At 41.7% G+C, this 20,126-nt stretch overlaps 4 protein-coding genes across 4 annotated transcripts; 2 read left to right on the top strand and 2 right to left on the bottom strand.

Annotated features, from left to right (window-relative positions):
* Positions 1–574: 574 nt before the first annotated feature.
* On the bottom strand, positions 575–8,994 carry LOC6643364. Its single transcript, XM_023176347.2, has 10 exons — positions 8,808–8,994; positions 8,601–8,736; positions 8,299–8,537; positions 8,068–8,222; positions 7,127–7,294; positions 6,867–7,057; positions 6,317–6,786; positions 6,126–6,244; positions 2,296–6,059; positions 575–2,236 (listed from the first exon to the last, which is right to left on the bottom strand). The coding sequence occupies exons 1-10, from the start codon at positions 8,958–8,960 to the stop codon at positions 942–944; spliced, it is 6,690 nt and encodes a 2,229-aa protein (XP_023032115.1). The 5' UTR covers positions 8,961–8,994; the 3' UTR covers positions 575–941.
* A 2,899-nt stretch (positions 8,995–11,893) lies between these two features.
* Positions 11,894–15,276, top strand: LOC6643365 (cap-specific mRNA (nucleoside-2'-O-)-methyltransferase 2). Its single transcript, XM_002066150.4, has 2 exons — positions 11,894–12,493; positions 12,559–15,276. The coding sequence occupies exons 1-2, from the start codon at positions 12,044–12,046 to the stop codon at positions 14,191–14,193; spliced, it is 2,085 nt and encodes a 694-aa protein (XP_002066186.1). The 5' UTR covers positions 11,894–12,043; the 3' UTR covers positions 14,194–15,276.
* On the bottom strand, positions 14,702–15,616 carry LOC6643323 (ubiquitin-conjugating enzyme E2-18 kDa). The gene is made up of 2 exons (XM_002066151.4): positions 15,540–15,616; positions 14,702–15,481 (listed from the first exon to the last, which is right to left on the bottom strand). The coding sequence occupies exon 2, from the start codon at positions 15,341–15,343 to the stop codon at positions 14,879–14,881; it is 465 nt and encodes a 154-aa protein (XP_002066187.1). The 5' UTR covers positions 15,344–15,481; positions 15,540–15,616; the 3' UTR covers positions 14,702–14,878.
* Positions 15,617–15,915: 299 nt separating this feature from the next.
* On the top strand, positions 15,916–18,612 carry LOC6643324 (ribosome biogenesis protein BOP1 homolog). The gene is made up of 5 exons (XM_002066152.4): positions 15,916–16,093; positions 16,147–17,443; positions 17,510–18,000; positions 18,074–18,369; positions 18,425–18,612. Exons 1-5 carry the CDS (start codon positions 15,995–15,997, stop codon positions 18,576–18,578), a joined length of 2,337 nt encoding a protein of 778 aa, XP_002066188.1. The 5' UTR covers positions 15,916–15,994; the 3' UTR covers positions 18,579–18,612.
* Positions 18,613–20,126: the final 1,514 nt, after the last annotated feature.

Genomic DNA, 20,126 nt, shown 5'->3' with positions numbered 1-20,126 from the left:
TTATGTTTAATTAATATTATCATTAATTATTAATCGTATATATATACACGTTGCTATTTAACACATGAGTTTTATATATTTTGTTTTAATTTGTAGTTTGCTGGGGCAGGGGCTAGGTGGCATAGAAGAGGATAAAGGGCGATGAATCTATGTACCCATCAGTCTCTCAGTTGGGTACCATCTCTTGCCTAGGCCAATAACTTTTTCGTCTTAACTATGGGCGATCTTGAAAAATAAGATCTAAAGAGCTTTATATACAGATATATATATATATATATATATTTGTTTTCTTCTTCTTTGCGCTGTACATATATATTTATATAGAAAACAGGTGAAGAAATTTAATTAAAATTGTTTTTTTTTTCGAAAAGTTTTCCAAAGTAGACGACGAAATATGCGGCTACTTCTATGCGAAAACGAATTTTCATTATTTTTGTTTTGTTGTCACACACATCGGCTAGTGAGACGGCCCAACTAAGTGATCGATCCGGCACAGTTTATCCCGTCCCGCCTCTAGTTAGAATTTCTATTTTCAAATTTGAATTTTGTAGTTTTTCAACATATTCACATCGAATATATACATACATACATATATATGTATATACATATAAATTTTGTATAGCATATTTAGAGGGGGAGTTTCCTATGAAATTCTATTTATAATCTACATAATTGTTGGTTTTTGTTTTTGTTGTTGTTGTTGTTGCTGGGGAATTCCGACCTCTCTGCGTGTGTGTGTGTGTGTGTCCTTTTGGGTTCCTTTTTCAGGCTTTGGCCTGCTTGCCACCAACCGTACAGAGTGCACAACAGCATTGAGGCCTTAGCAATTGATCCAGGGCAAACATCACACATGGCATACTGTTGGCCAGATTGAGCGATGATGAGCCGCTGGGCAAGGGTAGATTCAGTGGGCAAACACGAGGTTAGCTAGCTTCCGCGTCTCATCTATTGATGGTGGATGTCATTTGACTAGCTGATCCTCCTCCTGCTGCTGTTGTTGCTCCTGCTCCAACTCCAGTTCCTCCGACCGTTGCATTGCTGCTGCTTGTGGTGGAACTAACTGTTGCCGAACCACCAACATCGACGACACCCACTCCGCCTCCGCCGGCTCCTCCGCCATTGTTGTTGTTATTATTATTGTTGTTGTTGTTGTTAGTTGCTTGATTGGTGGGCAGAACTACACCACCATTATTAGCACTGGCTATCACCTGTTCGACCGTTAGAGTCTTGCCCATATCCTTGGCATTGATGATGGCGCCATCACTGGAGCTCACATTATTGGCATTATTTGCGGAGGTTGTGGTAACCAATTGCCTTATTGTGGTTGCCGTTGCTCCGCCCCCGCCATTGCCGCCCCCCGTGCTGTTGACTGTGGTGCCCAGCGGAAGGGTTCTGGTGAATATAGCCGAATTATTGATTCGTCCTCTCAACACTTGTTGCAATCCCCCTGGACCCAATTGCATTTGCATCTGGCCACTGTTGTTCTTGTGCAGCGGCTTGACATTCAACAAACTGGTATAGAGAACGCGTTTATCGCCACCAGTCTGGGAATTGCCAGTGGTCACCATTTTTAGCTTTTGATGCGGTCCAGTGCCCACTGCCACTGCCTGCTGCTGTGCCTGCATCTGGGCACCTGTTGTCTTATTCAGTAGAACTGTTGTGGCACCCACTTGCTGTTGGGCTTGGGTCACCAATGTTGTTGTTGTTGTCTCGCCGCCGACTCCCGTCACACCGACTCCTCCGCCGCTGCTGCTCATGAAATTTAACTTGAGATTGGAATTGGGCAGCGGCAGCTCTTTATAGTGACGCTTCACCAGTTGCAACTCACTGGCAATGGCCAGGGGTCCACCTCCGCTATTGCTGCTGGTAAGGAATATTTTGTTGGCCTGTTGGCCTGGTGCCGCCTGCGAGGTGGTTATTAAAGCTGGAGCCGATTGCAAACTATAATTGTGATTTGCCGCAATGGTTGCTGCCGAATTGGCGGACATCTTGATAATCTTTTGCCTTCCCTGACGATCGTACATTTCAGATGTGTGAAGTAGGGCACTAATATCGACTTCTTCACCCACCGTCCCTGTGGTGGTGGCCACTAGATCATCGTCCTCCTGCTGCACCAGTTGCTGCAATTGCTGTTTTGTCAATTGTATCTGCTGCTGACCCGCCTGTTGTCCTCCGGTGGCTTGGGTAACCAATTTGCGCTGAGAGAATTTGCGATTAAGCAACAATTTGTTGATGTCTGCAAAGAAAGTTGATTAGTTCGGACACTTTTTTGCCCCATTTATTGCCCAGACTTACCTGTATTTTCAGGTCCATTGATCTGGCGCTTCTGCTGCCCGGTGGGTCTACTTGTCCACAGAATCTTATTGCCCACCGCCGCTGGCGAGGATGAATCCTGTGTGGTGGACACAACTGTGGTGGCCACTGCGGTATTCGTTCCACTCACTTGTCGCCACACAATTGGCTGTTGTTGGACCAATTGTGGTTGCTGCTGCTGTTGTTGTTGCTGCTGCTGCTGCACGTTATTTCGAGTGGGAGCCGTGACCATGAGAGGCGTCGATTGCTGCTGCTGCATTCCCGCTATACTGTGCACGGCCAACTGTTGTCCACTGGCTGTATTGATGATATTGACACTGGAACCAGTTCCACCACCAACCACCGTGTTATCGTCACTCTGGAGCTTCACATTGGACAGGGTAATCACTGTATTGGGGCCAATTGTAGTTCCTCCCACAGCATTGCCGGCTGCAGTTACTCCGCCACCAACTGAACCCGGTGTCGCCTTTTGTATGGCATAGGTAACTTTTTGGCCAGAGTTTGTGGTCGAGATTAGCTCACCGCTGCTGGTGGTATAGATCATATGATTGCCAGTGCCAGCACTGAGCGGTGTTAGGGATCGTGTGGACGAGGTGATCATTGGTGTGGTGCTAATCTCTCGCTGCATTTGGAAGAGAAGCTGTTGCTGTGGTTGCTGCTGCTGTTGGACAGTTTGTTGTTGTTGTTGCTGCTGCTGCTGCTGCTGTTGTTGAGGCGTAGCCTGTCTCTGCTGCACAGTCACATTCCGAAGTTGAGCCTGAGCCAATTGATGCTGCAATTGCTGCTGGGCCGTCAGAGTGGCGGATGGGGAGGCGGAGGATGACGCAGGGGATGAAGATGTCGTCAATGGAGTGCTACTCAGATGAGGTGTAATGGTCACAATGTCACCAACTGCTGCTCCACCGCTGTATTCCGTTCGGGCTATTATCTGAGGGGCAATTTGATTGAGCAATTGCGTCACTTGTTGCTGCTGCTGCTGAGGCTGAGCCGGAACCGGAACTGAAACTGCAGTGAGAGTTGGTGTAGACGTGTTTGTTGGCGTCGGTGGCGTCGGTTTTTGGCTAATAATCTGGGCGGGTATATGAATTAGTGAGGGAGGAGGCGGAGGAGGAACGACAGTAGCAACAGGAGTAGCCACAACGGGTATAGAGGATGGAGTCGATGGCACCATTACATCCGATGTAGTAATCTCTTCCTTCTCCTCCTTAACCGGCAGCATACAAGCCAAAGATGGCACCAACGTTTCCTCCGTGGCCTGTGGTGGCTCCTCTTTGGTGACCTCTTTCACCTGGCTAAAGAAGATTTCACTCTCTCGAAGAGAATTCACCGTTGGGCATACTGTGAATGTAGAACTACCTATCGGGCTACTTGCTAGTCTTGCTTTTCGCTGGCGTCCAGCGCGCCTGGATGCAGATTCTCCAACTCCAGCACCACCAACACCACCACCATTACCCATTTTGAGTTTCTTTTCCGTCATGCAATCGAGTAGCTGATCCGCAGCTGTTTCATCCACCTCATCGACAGCCGCCTCGCCATCCAAAATGCCATTCCAAAAGTTAGTGGCCTGATTAAGAGCCTTGGGATCATCCATGGCGCATTCCTGTAGAATGTTATCCAGCATATGCTCATCAGTGTCATCTTCATCGGCATCGCCCAACAGATTGTTGATATCGTTAAGCGAATCCCCGCCACTGAGATTGAATTCCAGAGCCGAACCAGAACCGGAACCCGACAAATTGGGACTCTTACTACAGCCACGGGCATCATCTTGCTGGCCGGCAATTACCGGTTGCAGGAGCTGTGCATCTGAATCGAGATCTGTGAACTTAAATGCGCTAGTCAGGAAATAGGAGCCAGCCTCTGGATCCGCGTCCTGGATACGCCTGTCGTCGACTAGACGATTTAGCTCTACGCTAATAGGAGTATCCTGTGTCCAATCCACCACTCTTCCGTTTTTACTGTCCATATCATCGGTCTCCGCCTCGTCGGATAGCTCATCTGTCGGCGTTTTGGGTCGAAAGTGCAACCAATCTCGACGAATCTCGGATAGTAGTTCATTGCAGATATCCAAACGTTGACTGGAGGTGGGTGACAATCCACCCAGGTAGTCCATATCGAGGCCCACATCTTCAATGGGTGGTGTAGGGGCTTCGATATGCAAATGTCTGGCATTTCGAAGATTTCTCAAGCGTATGACATCGGGCATCTGATTGTATGTTGTTGAGGATGAGGATGATGAGAATTTGTAATCATCCTCCTCACGTTCCCGAGCCTGAGCTCGGTGATACTGTTCCTGTTGTTGCTTCTGCTGCTGAGCCTGCAGTTCCTTTTTAACAGCCGTATGCCTAATTATGTTACTCAATTGCGCCAGATTGACATCATCCTCGGCCTCATCGTCCATGGGATCAGAATCGGGCTCCAATTGAGTTTGAGACGTTGTTGTTGGCTGGGTCGAGGCTGAAGCGGTGGCTAATGTTCTTATGCTACTTAATGGCTCATTGGAGTCATCGGCATCGATTAATTCACGTTTTATCGTCTTGGCCACTTCCTCCAGTTCCAGAGAGCCAGCCGAAACTGCTGCTCCAGCAACAGCGGCAGCTGCTGCTTCTGCCGCCCTGGCGGCTGCTGCTGCTGCCGATGTGGAGGCCACTGGCTGCTCATCTATCACAGAAACAGTATCTCCGCCACTGACTGCCTCTGATAGCTCATGCCGCTGATTAACATCCTCATCCTCATCGTCCTGGGCCTCCATTTTTATCACATTGAATTTTTCGCTAATGCTAACATTCTTATTCATATTACTATTACTACTACTATTGTTGTTGTTGTTGTTGTTCAACACGGTGTTGTTGTTGTTGTTGTTATTGGAACGGTGGTGATGGTGTTGATGCTGATGATTAACACGCGGCACCAGCTCTGACTCCATATCCTGATTAACAGAATCCGCCACATCTGAATCTTTTGTCTTGTCACCATCTGACGTCGCTGCTTGCTGCTGCTGCTGCTGTTGCTCCTGCTCCTTGTCCTTTTCCTCTTTGATATGCTGACGATCAAAGGAATTCATTGCCATAAGCAAACGATGTAAATATAACTTGGGCAGGGGTTTCAAAATAGGTTTCATGCTTCCGGCTGCTGCTGCTTCTTCTCCCAATCCATTTGTATCCTCCGAAGCGGCAGCCTTCATCCTTTTAGCAGCATTCATTTCTCTCATTTGTTGTTTCTTTCGACGCAAACGACGTCGTCTCTTTAGACGCAAGTCATGGGGACTTTGTGGCAACGTCACAGCCGAACTATATATACTCAAACGGGATACATTCTCATCTTCTGTGAGCAAGTCATCCTCATCGTGTTCCAGCTCCTCTTCCTCCTCCTCCTCGTCCTGATCAACGTTCTTGATGTGATCCCCAACTGATTCTGCAGGCAGGCTAGGTTTCTCTGCATCCATTGACACCTCTTTCTTAACCAGATCGGGCGGCAACAACATTTGGTTATTACTCTCATTCAGAGCGGCCGGTTTAGGTACCAGATCCACAACTGTGGGTGGCGAACACGGCTTAGCCAGCAGCTGTTGCTCTCCGCGCTCTTGTTTCACCTGCTTCGGTCCACTGCAGCTGTCGGTAACTACACTCTCCATTACGGTGTAGTCCAGTTGTGACCAAAATTCATCGAAATTCGTTGAAGCGCGATCCAAGAGGACACGTCCACCACGCCCAAGTCGTCGACGGGCAAAACCAATGCAGCGGGGTCTAGGATTAAACAAACAAGCGGATTAAAAAGCTATTAACAATCCATTTAGACATATTTCCTTATACCTGGGATAGTTCAGAGATGTAAGCGTATAACGATATTTAGCATCGGCCGACACAATATCCTTCGGCTCCAGCTCATCATCGGGAGTTTCCCAGGGCCAATGGCCCTCTCTTTGACGTATCTAATAAAAATCAAGTAAAAGAGAGATACGTTAAAGTAGATTGCACCTTTTGGGTATCGAGGATGTACTTACCCGCAGGTAATTACAAGTTGGCTTGCGTCTAAATGCAAATGGCGCCTCCTCTTCACTCTCGGATCCCATGCGATTGCCGTTGGTGGCTCCACCTCCACCGCTACCCAGATAATCATCTTCTTCACTGTCGACATTTGAATCGATGCCAGCGGCTGGTGAAGCACTCTGGCGATTCAAATGATGCAAATGCGATAAATGATGGGCAGGAGAGGCGCCTGATGCGTTCGAAGATTGAGCCAAACCAGGCAAATACTGTTGCTGCTGTTGTGAATGCGGCTGCTGTGTGTGTGAATGTTGATTATGAGGTTGCTGGTGCTGTTGTTGTTGTTGCTGCTGCTGTTGTTGCTGCTGCTGCGATTGATGCGAATGTTTATCCCGTGGCAATTTATGTTTACGCTTCTTATACGGCCTCTTCTCCTTGCGGGAACTGCTGCCATGATTGACTCCTCCACTGCCAGCATTGATGTTATCTGAAAAACCAAAATATCATTAAGCATTAATTACGATTCATTAAGAGAGAGAGAGAGAAAAAGATTGATGTAATCATTACCCATTGTCATATTAGACGCTGTCAGGTACTGCGATGCCGCTGCTGCTATTGCTGGTAGGACACCCATGGCGCCACCTCCTGCTGCAGCCAATAGAGCACCCGTTGCCGTTTGCCCAGCACCGGCTGCTCCTCCAACTGCTACTTGTGAGCCTTGTGAGTATTGATTCGTATACATTGAACTATACGCGGGTCTGCAACAATGCAACAATGCAAATACATTAATTAAGATCAAATGTTAAAAACAATTCACTTGGACTTACCTCGAGTTCTTATATTGAGCATTCAGCTCATTGTACACAGCACCATTGAAGTCACGCAATTCTACACGTTTCTCGAATATTTCCACTGTCGTTTTTAAGTGATCTCGTTTCGTTTCCTCACGACATTTCACAATTTCCAATATGGTTGTGGCACGCTGTAGATCACGCCTAGAAAAAACCAAAAACAAAAATCAATTAATTACTTTTTTGTGTTTATAAAGGGGGTAAAAAAAGAAATTCCCATTTGACAAGGGATTGAATAGAATCTATGTATTTGCACAACATCTATTCGTTTTCAAATGCAAATTTATTAATAAATATAAATTTAGTATTATAAAATGAAATTTAAAATTATTCATTGACTAAAAAGTTAAAAATTTCGAAGCTTATTAATTTGAAAAGGAAAAAGGAGAAGAATCCAATTTCGATTCGAAATAAGTCTAAAATTATGCATTTTGATTGGATTATAAGTTAAAAATCTTGTTTAATTTTGGTATGCAACTGCCATAAACTGATTTTAGATTCTATAAAACTTTTTAACAATGTTAGAATTCTTTTTAAATAACATAAAAAACATTGTTTTATATATACTGAGACGAATGAAATTTAAAAAACCTTTAAATATTTGAAAACTTTCAAAGGAAAATCTATTATATAGATATCTATGTCTACCCTTTATACATTTCAATTGATGTTTAAACATAATAAAACGAAAAACCTCTTGAATTTTCTATATCTACTGCAATGATCTTTAACCGATTACACACACACAGAGACAACCAATTCAATAAAAGCTTAACTACTGAAAAACCTTTTCACATTTTTCTTGCATAAAAATTGAAGAACAAAAACATTGTTTAATATAAAACTAAAAACTTTCTAAAGGAAACCTAGTATAAAGTGTGGCGACTAGTTTTAAAAGTTGCATTCATTTGGTTTACCTTAGCTTCAGCATCTTTTCATAGGAGGCCTCATCGTTTTTGCGATTTTTGCGGGTTTGCATTTTCTCAGTTCGTCGACGAAATGCCAAATATGGATTATTGGAGCTAGCGCCAGGACGACTCTCTGTCTTGACAGTGAGTATGAGAGGATGTTGCTGGAAGGTGGAATGAAAAGTTGATGTGAATTGCTTTCCACAGGCAACATCAATATGGTGCTTGAACGACTTTTACCATCTTCAGCCGCTTGTTGAGCCAATAATCGTAGACAGCAATATTTGTCTCATCATCCATATTGAGCAGCGCCTTGGCCTCGTTGAGGGTAACAACAGTTTGTCCCGAACTCTTCTCTAGCCTATCCATCATTTGTTCGAATTTAAGTTCGTTTAGATCTAGACGCTGTTGTTGATTTAGCCATTCCTCATCGGCGCTATCCATATCATAGTCCGGCACTTCGGTATCCAAACCAAGCACTGCAAGGAGAAACAATTAAAGAATATGGAGATAGAGATTAAAGGACTATCTTTTGATCTTACGCTGCATATGAATCATTTGGCGTGGCATTTTATAATCCGGCGGATAGTAGGCATCATAGAAGGGTTGATTTGTTTGCAGAACCTCGGGAGTGGGTATGATCAAACCCGTGCAGATGGCTCGTTGCAGATGATGCTCCTGTAGGAAGAAGAATAAAATTATGATTATAAACAATAAATTCATTAATTGGAAAATAAAGATGAACTCACTGATTCCTCCTCCTTTTCCATGCCGCTGGGCATTTGCGGCACAGCCCGATTGATGGCTGAATATTCGGGTAGATCGGGCAGCTCTTCGGCCAAGTAGATGGGCATCTGCTTGGACGGATCCAAGTGGCGGGCACGGAACGATAACTTCGACATCTTGTGTTTTTTTGTTATTGTGGGTGAGTGTATGGAACGTTTTGTTTTTGTTTTTTGTTTTGTTTTGTGTTTTGTGTGGTTTGTTTAAGTGGAATTCTGGGTGGTGGCTTCTTAAGTGGCTACAGATGATGAAAAAGCAGCTAACCAATAGTAGCTACTGGTTGCTACTTTTTTCAACTCTTTTACTTTTTGGATTCCTCCTACTACTACTCCTACTTCTGGCAATAAGATGGTACTCCAATTTCGTTTCGTTGTTCTTCTGATGATGCTGCTTCTGCTGCTGCTGCTGCTAATGAAGGAGTGTTGTCCTATGGATGGAGGAGGTTCTATGCTAGACTTAAGAATACACAGCCCAAAGGACTGTTGTGGCTGCTCCTTCTGCTGTTGCTTCTGCTGGGCCTGTGCACCGGGGCTGCGGTGACTGTGGCTGCGGCTCTGCCAGCTGATTAACGCAGCCCCTGTGCCTACTGCCTCTGGGCGGTACGTAGTGCTGCTGCTGCTGCTGCCGTTCCTACTCCTGCTGCTGGCTTTATATTCAAGCTCTTGGCTCTTTTGGCTGACTTTTATTTGATGGGAATGAAGAGAATGAGAGGGTGATGACGACGGCGACGACGACAACCGTTTAGAAGCAACTTTTCTTGCTATATACGGTGGTGGCTCTTCCAGATACTTTTCGGTCTGTCTTTGGTCGTCCTTTTTCTTCTCCTGCTGCTTCGAGTCCTTCTGCTTCAACTCCTTCTCCTGGGTCTGCTTTTGCTCCCCCTCTAACACCTCCTCAACCACCTCCAGCAGTTCTTGGTGGGTTGGCCCGATTGCTGTTAGCCACAGACAGATGACCAATGAGATTAGAGTTTGGCAATTATGCAGCAGACGACGACAACAACAATAATGCAGTGGTAGCAACAACAATAACGCAAGCAGCAATTGTGTCGACGACATTTTTCACTTTGAAATCGAAAAAATTATGTAAATTGGCATAATTACGTTGATTCAATTTCAACATTTCAATTTGAGGATCAACATTTTTTGGGGGGAGTGAATTCGAAGAAAATTTAATATAAAATAATTAAATTAAAGGATATATTTGTATTTGCTTGCGTTTGTTTTTGTTTGTTGCTGTTGTTGTTGTTGTTGTTATTATTGCTGTGCTGCTTCTTTTATTTTGCCGATACTGATTTATATAGTTTTCCGTTTGTTGTTATTTTTTTGTTTTGTCGTTATCTTTGATATTGATAAAAATCTGCAAGAAAAACAACAAAAGAGACAAGAAAAAAAAACTAGTGAGTAAACAAGACACACACATATACACATGCATAGGTAAAACATTCACACACAAACACATGCACACACACACTAACACCTTTAAAATACCGCGCGCGAAAAACAATCATGTCTTTTGTTTTGTTTGTTTTACAATTTTTCCTTTCTTCATCATTCCCATGCTTTTTACACATTCTTACAATCCTAAATATTACTTTTTATTTGAACATTTAATTCAAAAATTTCGCATAAAATTGAGAAATGCCACACGCAAAAAAAAAGGCGGCATAAACAAACACACACGCGGCGATTTTCAACATTTTCAAACAAATACGGCGAATTTAAGATGAAAAAAAAATGCGATACATATATAGACGAAGCGCAAAACACGACGAGAAGGAGAAGAAAAAAAAACCATCGTCGCCTCTTCACTCTCTGTCTCTCTCGCTCTTTCACTCAGTCTCTCTCTCGCTCTCATGTGGATTTTTTTGTTTTTCGCTTTTATTTTGGCAATTATTTAATCATTTTACATTTTCAATGGCATTTTAGCATTTAGATGATTTTTTTACACAATTTCCGTCACTTTTCACACACCTGCAAGCTAAATTTGCTTGATAATTTCCATTGAAAATTTTAACAAAATTTCACGAATTATAGCGTGGTTTTTTGCTGGAAAGAAGCAAGCAATAATGGCGGCCGAGCCGAAGACATGTCGACGACGCCGAAGAGTACGAGGCCGTTCATATTTATGCGAGTGCAACGGCGTTGCTGTTCTCGACTCGGCGGCTTGGCGCCGTATTTAATTATTTTTTTTTTGGAAAACTACATAAATTACTGAATAAAACTAATAATGGTACATTAAATAAAATAACTTTTGTTCAATTATATTTCATACACACACACTTGCACACACATACAGAATAAACAATTCTGTTTGTAATGCTGCTCAGCGCCGTTGATAGATTTTGTTTTGGGTGGCCTTTAAATTTCATGGGCCAACGCCGTTCATTACGCGATGTTTTGTGTCGGCTTGGTAGTCCGATTTTTCGTCAACTCCGAAACCGAAGCAAACAAGAAAATCGATTTATGAAAAAATTTTCACGCACACAATTTTTGCACTTTTCTTGCATTAAACAGCTTAGCAATGCATGGAATTCGCTGTCTTTCACTTAATTTGAATTACTTGCAGCGTTTTCTGCAATATTTAATTACTTTTGTTAGCACAAAACGTACGAAATTTGTTTTCAGCAGCGGGACACGTTTTTTACGTTTTACATGGCCATCACGATGTGGCCGTTCGTTTCGGAGTCGAAACTGAAATTTCGGAGTCATCAGAGTCGAATTGTGATTGAAATTATTTTGTCTTGATCTGTTTGGCTTGCATTTGCTTAACTCATCTGGGCATTTTGATGGAAATTCCGGAATTTTTTACTGAAATTGAAAGCATACATTGGGAACATTGTTGAAAAAGGTTTCGCATACAATTTGATTGTTTATTTATTTCCATGTTGTCCTAAAACTTGTTTTGTCAACTTGGCGATTTGAATGGCAAATTGTTTAACATTATTCGGATAAACATGCTGTTAAATCTTACATTGCTCCGAAAACGTACTCAGCACAGTGGCGCTAAATGTTAGCCAACAAAATAGTGTGAGTCAAGTAAAAATAATGGTAGACCCAGCATCACTGTCTGCGGGGGCTTAGTGTTGTTTTTAATACCTGTTTGATTCTTGAATTCTTGATGTGCGAAATTAAGTGATTTGTTTAAATCTATACAATTCGCAATTCGGCCAAGAAAGAATTAGGAAGCGGATTGGTGGAGGATGCCGTCCATTAAATTAAATTTACACCAAGAAGTTGAGCAAATATTTGGCAAGAAATTTCAGTATCAAAAACCAAAGGCACCACAGGCATGGCAATTGCCGCCCGACCAAAAGCAGAATCCCCATTTTGGAGAATATTATCAGTTCCCGGCTCTGCTGGCGCTCAAGGATAATTTGAATGCGGTGAAGAGCAAACTCAATGACTATGGAGTGGAGGAATGGAGTTCACACACAAATCGACGAGATCCTTCCGGAGAAGTGTCCTGGCGCTTGAAAAACGAAACAAAAGCAGAATTTGTAACAGTCGCGTGGTGCAAATTTTTTGAGGTTCTGCATCGTTATCCTGTGGTGAGCCAGCCAAAGCTCAACACGGTGCATCTCTGCGAAGCGCCTGGCGCTTTTATAGCTGCCCTTAATCATTATTTACACTCCAAATATCAGAAGGATGAGGTGGGTGAGCTAAAGATCCACAAATATAAATCTCAGTTACTATTGATATATATTTATATATACAGATCAAATGGAATTGGCGTTCAACCACCCTTAATCCTTATTATGAGGGAAATGCATTAACTGAAATGATCACCGACGATCGCTTTATTTTCCACACTTTGGATCACTGGATATTTCATGAGGATTTGACGGGAAATCTAATAAATGTTTCCAACATTAAGGGAATGACTGATCGTTGTATGAAAGATTTCGCAGGCCAGGAGGTCGATCTCATCACTGCCGATGGCTCTATCGATTGTGCCCAGCAACCCGAATCCCAAGAAGAAATTGTCCAGCGTCTCTTCTCTGCCGAGATTATTACTGCCTTGAGCATTTTGAAAAAGGGTGGAACATTTGTCATCAAAATGTTTACACTCTTCGAGGCTTGCAGTGTTTCCTTGCTTTACCTGCTGAATTGCGTCTTCGAGAATGTTAATCTCTACAAGCCGGCCACCTCGAAGCGTGGAAATTCCGAAGTATATGTCATTTGTTTGGATTATCAGAAAGAGGCACCGGGTTTGGCTCGATTACTTGAGGAAATGCTTCAGAAACTGTCTAATCCTCAAGATGCCATGGTCATGCCGTTGTTTGCCAAAGCAGATATACCCAAAGATTTTCTACTGCAACATGAAATTGGTTGTCGTTTGTTTATGAAACTCCAGGTGGATGCCATCGAGGGAAGTATCTATGCGTATGAGTCCAATGACCGTGTATATACACAACATTTGCATGATTTGCGCGGTTTGGTCTCTTCCATGTATTACAATCGCTACAAAGTGCGACCCCTGGCCGAGGATCTGTGTCTGGTGTCGAACAAGGCGAGTCTGAATAAGCCACTTGGCCAGTTTGTACCCATTTATGGTGGTTCCTACACAGAGCGTGCCAAAATCCAACAGGGTGATATCCTCCATCAAATGTATTGCCTGCGTCGGGAATTCAATCAATTGGAAAAGTGCCCCAACACCAATGCCATTGTTAGCTATAAGCATGAGCCTCTTAATGGATCCCTCCGGGTCTCTTGGGGTCTACCTGTCCAACAATTGCAGAGCAGTCTCTTTGCCTCTGAGCGGGTTCTACTTCTCCGTCTACGTCTTTTGGACACTTTTGAAATGGATCCGATTTGGCAAATTAATTCCAAATGTTTACTAAATGCTACCGATCAAAGTGGAATCAACTACCAATCACCTGAAGAGAACGAAAGTTTCCACCAAGGCCAGCAAAAGTTTTTTGCTAACCTAATTGAAATAGTTTTAAAGCAAAAGCCAATGACAATTGTTTTTGATAATTTCCTTTTTCTTAGCCATTATGCCGTTTCCCTGTTGTTAGTCCTAGGCGAAATGATATTTAATGAAATGATAATCAATGAAACTTCCATTAATTTAAATGGTCTAAAACAAGACTTGGACATTGCAGAGCAATTGCTTAGCCTGTTAAAGACCGAAACTAGTGATGGAAAAGCTATTCACAGCTTTATAGACATCAAATATTTGCAAAAGAATCAATTTAGTCAAGCTCTCATTCAACATAATAATAATCTGCTTTTGGCCTGTTATAGGAGTATGCTAGGCGAGGATTCCTTTCCCAGGCCCATGGCTAACACTGCATCCGTAGAGTCTAAGACTAATTCAAGCAATTCAAACGATATGGTAGTCGTTTAACATTAGTTAATAGTCTTAATCATGAAACTAATAAAATGAATTTCAAATGAAATAATTTACAAATTTTATAAAAACCTTTGATATTTCTTATTTAGTTAGAGGAAAGCCAACTACTTATAGTAATTATGATAATAAAATGAAATTAAATAGTTTGTTTTTTCAAAAACTTTTGCAATTTATCTTTTTCAAATGAAATTAAGAACTATATATATATATATAGACTAAATATGTGCTTATAGCTTTGGACTAAGAAGATTAAAAAAGTTGCAAAGTTTTCAGCAGATTTGTTATAATTAATTTTACGTACATATATCTCGACATCATTGAAATTTTGTTTTGTTTGTTTTTGTTTTTTTATATCATTTAATGCAATTACATAAGCAATCTGAGGGAAAATTAAATATGAAACAGAATTGTTTTGTTCTTTACACAATCTATTTTTTTTTTGTTTTCTTTATATAAATTAAATAATATCTAAGAAATTTTAAAACACAATTTGTTAATAACATTTCGGAACAATTTTCTCTACTTTATATTCATTCTTAAGTAAATAATTTTCACTTTTCACTTGATTCTTAGAGTGTGTATGCGTGGTCGTGTGTGTGTGTGTGTGTGTATTGGTTGCTCCTCATCCTGATCAGCAACTAACTAACTCCCCCACCATGACTCTAGACGAAGGAGTGTATTAATCTGCCGGACGCTTTTCGCAATGTTTCCTGGTATAATCTTCTGCATTCTTCATGAACTTTTTCTTATCCTTGAGAAATTCCTCAGCCAATTCAGCTCTAAGTGGATGCTCCGGTTCGGGATCATTGATTAGGGCTATCAGTGCCTGAACAACCTGATCCGTACGAGTTGCCGGCTTCCAGTTTTCCGTGCTAATGATGGGCAAGCACACTTGACCCTTCTCATCGATATTGGGATGGTAGATTTTCGTTTTGAAATTAATCTTTGGTGGTTTGAAGGGGTATTCGGCTGGGAAATTGATTTCTATGCGGAATGCCCCTTTGTTATATGGGGGATTGTCGGGCACAATGAGCCCCGTCCAACGCAGCAGATTGTCGTCATCGGCCTTGATATCACGAAACGATTTTATTGTGCTATCTTGCAAATCACTTAATTCCTTGCGGAGACGTCGAGGTGCAGTCATTTTATTTTATTTTATTTTTTCCTTCTTGTGCCCTCAATGTATTGTATGTGTATGTATGTTTGTACGTGTATGGATGGGGTCGGGATGCGGGGGTGTTTGTTTCCGATTGCAAATCGATGGGATTTCCAGCTGGAGTGACTAATATAATTATTTTCGCGGCTGCGTTACGAATCGATATTTCTTTAGCTAATCTTACAAGCAAATAGTGTGGGTGAGCGAGGATATATTATGTATGTTTTCCTATATTGCACCAATTTCTAAATAATACGAATAGATATTTTGTGATCGATAGTCACAAAACCGTATTCACACTGACCACAGATGCTAATTATCAAAAACACGGGATTGCTGCATTAAAACAGAAGGTGTAAGCATTTGTTCGTAAGAGCATGTATTATTCATTTTGCAAGTGATTTTATATAAAATATAAAATTATTTTTCTTTATAAACAAATTCAATGCAAATGCAAGTAGAGCGCAGCGTTGCCACTCGACCGAAAGTAAGTGTGAATACGTCCAAAATGACTGCCACAATGTTGAGGACTCCCCCGATAAGTGTTATCGTGTTTAAGAATTTGCCATCACTAAAGTTGCCCACCAACACGTGCACCCGCGCTAGTTTTGTTTTTTCCTATCCAAGTTAAAAGTAAAAATGGCCAAAAAACAGGATAGGAAACGTAAAGTAAAGGATGAGGCTACCAATGATGGGGCTTCCGGGTCAGACCAATCGGACAATGCAGAAGAAGAAGAGGTAAACAATAAAGAAAACACAAAATAATTTGAAATTAATTTTTGATTTCATAGGACTTGTTGCAAACCGTCAAAGAACCTGGTGAGGATTCTACGGATGACGAGGGCATAGATCAAGAATATCAGTCAGATAGTAGTGAGGACTTGGAGTTTGAAAGTGATGAGGAAGGCAACTATGTGGGCAGAAAGGGAGGGCAACAAGAAAGTTCGGACGAAGAGGAAGTTGATGAAGAGGAGGAAGATGATGATGATGATGATGATGAAGAGGAGGGAGGGAAGGTAGAGGACAAACCCACAACTAGCTCGAAAGCTGAGACTAATAATGAAGTTGCCCCTCTCCCGGCACTACCAGCTCGCGATCCTTCCAAGCAAGAGTATGAGGATTCGGATACTTCAGATGAGGAGGACATACGTAATACTGTGGGCAACATTCCCATGCATTGGTATGATGAATACAAACACATTGGCTATGATTGGGATGGCAACAAGATTATTAAACCCATCAAGGGAGATCAAATTGATGACTTCTTACGTAAAATTGAGGATCCTGATTTCTGGCGCACAGTGAAGGATCCACAGACAGGTCAAGAAGTTGTACTCAGCGATGCCGACATAGCTTTAATCAAACGCATCAATTCCGCTCGCATACCGAATGCGGAGCACGAAGAGTATGAACCCTGGATTGAATGGTTCACCTCGGAAGTGGAGAAAATGCCAATTAAAAATGTTCCAGATCACAAGAGATCTTTTCTGCCCTCGGTGTCCGAGAAGAAGCGTGTGTCGCGCATGGTCCACGCCTTAAAAATGGGCTGGATGAAGACCACGGAGGAAGTGGAGCGAGAGAAGCAACAGAAACGTGGACCAAAATTCTATATGCTCTGGGAAACGGATACTGGACGAGAGCAAATGCGCCGCATTCACGATCCCGTCTCCGCACCCAAACGAGACCTACCCGGCCATGCGGAATCTTACAATCCACCTCCGGAATATCTTTTCGATGAAAAGGAAACCAAGCAATGGCTTAAGCTTAAGGATGAGCCCCATAAACGTAAATTGCATTTCATGCCACAGAAATTTAAATCCCTGCGAGAGGTTCCCGCATACTCACGTTATCTACGTGAACGATTCCTTCGCTGTCTGGATCTGTATCTATGTCCACGTGCCAAGCGAGTTAAGCTTAACATTGACGCGGAGTACCTTATACCCAAACTGCCCTCACCCCGAGATTTGCAGCCATTCCCCACTGTGGAAAGTCTGGTCTATCGTGGCCACACGGATCTGGTGCGATCTGTCAGTGTTGAGCCAAAGGGCGAATATATGGTTTCTGGATCCGATGACAAGACAGTGAAAAGTAAGTCTAACATATGGCATATGCAATCGATGGAAGCATTTAATAATTTCGTTTCCTTTTTCTTAGTTTGGGAAATTGCCACCGGTCGTTGCATACGGACAATTGAAACCGAGGATGTGGTACGCTGTGTGGCCTGGTGTCCCAATGCCAAACTGTCGATTATTGCTGTGGCCACTGGCAGTCGCCTGTTGCTGGTTAATCCCAAAGTGGGTGATAAATTGCTAATCAAGAAGACCGACGACCTCTTGGCCGAGGAACCTTCCAATCAAGATATTATTGACAATGAACGGATCAAGACGGCTGTACAATGGTCCACGGCAGAGGCCGCTGAACAGGAGAAGGGTGTTCGTGTTATAATTAATCACTTTAAGCCAATACGTCAAGTTACCTGGCATGGACGTGGTGATTACCTAGCCACTGTAATGCCCGAGGGAGCAAATCGATCGGCTCTCATTCATCAATTGTCCAAGAGACGCTCTCAAATACCCTTCTCGAAGAGCAAGGGGCTGATCCAATGTGTGCTCTTCCATCCTGTGAAACCATGCTTCTTTGTAGCCGTAAGTAACAGGCTTGGAAATAATATTTTTACGGTCCCATGCATTTACCTCTTTTTTTTTGTTATTTCCACAGACTCAACACAATATACGCATCTATGATTTGGTTAAGCAGGAGCTGATCAAGAAATTGCTTACCAATTCCAAATGGATATCGGGCATGTCTATACATCCCAAAGGCGATAATTTACTGGTTTCCACTTATGATAAGAAAATGTTGTGGTTCGATTTGGATTTGTCCACCAAACCATATCAAACCATGCGCTTGCATCGCAATGCAGTGCGCAGTGTGGCTTTCCATTTACGTTATCCGCTCTTTGCTTCCGGCAGTGATGATCAGGCGGTCATTGTCTCCCATGGCATGGTCTACAAGTGAGTTGAAACATGCCAATTATAAAAATAAACTAATCTTTTTGTTTGTTTTTAGCGATCTGTTGCAAAATCCTTTGATTGTTCCCCTTAAGAAGCTGCAGACCCATGAGAAACGTGACGATTTTGGTGTCCTAGATGTCTGCTGGCATCCTGTCCAGCCTTGGGTATTCTCAACTGGAGCGGATTGCACAATACGACTGTACACATAGATGACAACAAATTTTATAACGTTATGTTTTATATAAATTTGTTAGTAACTATAACAATAAATATTAATTTTTAATTGAAATTCTTAAATGAAAATCAACATATTTTGTTTTTAATAGAGAAACGCAATTTATTAACAATATAAATGAAGTAAGTAAGTCGTCTCGCCGACTTAGGTATACCATACACCAGTAAAGCAAATATTTCAACTTTATTAAACAAATGCATTTTCACATGCTTTTTACAAGCATATCTTAGTATCTCGCTCACTCAATCATACGAGCACCCTAGCGCCCCCACCAGAGAACGGCCAACTCTGGCCTTATGGAAAAACCTTTATATGCATAACTCGACTGTTTTTTGTCCGATTTTGATCAAATTTGGTATTTTGCTAGATATTAGTATTAAATTTAAGTGTGCCAAATTTGATTGCATAAGGTAAAAAAATACGGGAGATAATCAAGTTTTTCAAATTACGGGGGCGGAAAAGGGCGTGGCAAAAATTTGAAATAAACTTGATCACTCTACATACTACACGAGTCTACATACCAAATTTGGTAGCTCTAGCTCTTACAGTCTCCGAGATCTAGGTGTTCATACGGAAAGACGGACGGACGGACAGACGGACAGACGGACATGGCTAGATCGACTCGGTTGTTGATCCTGATCAAGAATATATATACTTTGTGGGGTCGGAGATGCTTCCTTCTGCCTGTTACATACATTTTGGCGACTTTAATATACCATTTCACCCTATGGGTGTATGGTATAAAAATATGTATATTTTTCTACTATAATCGTCATTATAAGGCCTTAACAGACTAAATTTCAAGCAGAATTGTATTAAAAACAAGTTTTTACGGTTTTGTCCTGTAAAATAAAGTGAAATAAGTTCTTTTTTGTTAAATAAACTCAAGGAAAGCTAAAGTAAATCAGAAAACCATTTATTTAAATTTGTTCTATTAAAAAAACATCGGTTAGAAGACAAAAATTTCTTAGACTTCTTTAATTAATTAATTTGCCACTTTTGTTAAATGAAATATTCGCTGAAAAGGCCGCCTTAAATGATTTCGATCACACATCAGTTTAAAAGGATAAAACTTCGAAATGCAAATGAAACATTTATTAATCTAAATTATAGAAGAACTAAGCTTTTTTTAAAAGTATGAAAATCAAATTTTCACAATGTAAAACTTTTATTATTAAGCACGGCAAGAGTACATAAACTTCGGCATTGCCGAAGTTAGCTTCTTTGATATTTTTATAATTAAGCTCATAAAAAATTGTAATTATTATTCTCAAATATTAATATTACCAACATTAATGTCTGTTACTTATTAAAAAAGAATTGAAGCATCAAAGCAAAGGATTTAGAAAAATAAATGAAAACGGGAACGACTGAAACTTTTATAGCTCAACTTCCGCTTCCGCGTTAACGGTTTTCTTTTTCTTTAATTTCAATCAATTCCGACACAAAATATTTTTGTTGGACTTATTAAATAAAGTAATAAGAAAAATATATATATAATTTGTTTGACAACAAAGTGAAT

This window comes from Drosophila willistoni, assembly GCF_018902025.1.
Source record: "Drosophila willistoni isolate 14030-0811.24 chromosome 2L unlocalized genomic scaffold, UCI_dwil_1.1 Seg168, whole genome shotgun sequence".
In the NCBI taxonomy this organism is placed as follows: Eukaryota; Metazoa; Arthropoda; class Insecta; order Diptera; family Drosophilidae; genus Drosophila; species Drosophila willistoni.
The sequence above is the reverse complement of the archived record's forward strand: the minus strand, read 5'-3'. Positions and strand labels throughout refer to the sequence as shown.

Bases quoted from the DNA above. Each gene is read 5' to 3' on its own strand.
- LOC6643365 (XM_002066150.4), top strand. From the start codon at position 12,044: ATGCCGTCCATTAAATTAAATTTACACCAAGAAGTTGAGCAAATATTT. The intron at 12,494-12,558 runs GTGGGTGAGCTA...TTATATATACAG, and splicing joins CCAAATATCAGAAGGATGAG to ATCAAATGGAATTGGCGTTC.
- LOC6643364 (XM_023176347.2), bottom strand. From the start codon at position 8,960: ATGTCGAAGTTATCGTTCCGTGCCCGCCACTTGGATCCGTCCAAGCAG. The intron at 8,737-8,807 runs GTGAGTTCATCT...TTCTTCCTACAG, and splicing joins TGGAAAAGGAGGAGGAATCA to GAGCATCATCTGCAACGAGC. The intron at 2,237-2,295 runs GTAAGTCTGGGC...CTTTCTTTGCAG, and splicing joins CAATGGACCTGAAAATACAG to ACATCAACAAATTGTTGCTT.
- LOC6643323 (XM_002066151.4), bottom strand. From the start codon at position 15,343: ATGACTGCACCTCGACGTCTCCGCAAGGAATTAAGTGATTTGCAAGAT.
- LOC6643324 (XM_002066152.4), top strand. From the start codon at position 15,995: ATGGCCAAAAAACAGGATAGGAAACGTAAAGTAAAGGATGAGGCTACC. The intron at 16,094-16,146 runs GTAAACAATAAA...TTGATTTCATAG, and splicing joins ACAATGCAGAAGAAGAAGAG to GACTTGTTGCAAACCGTCAA. The intron at 17,444-17,509 runs GTAAGTCTAACA...CCTTTTTCTTAG, and splicing joins CGATGACAAGACAGTGAAAA to TTTGGGAAATTGCCACCGGT.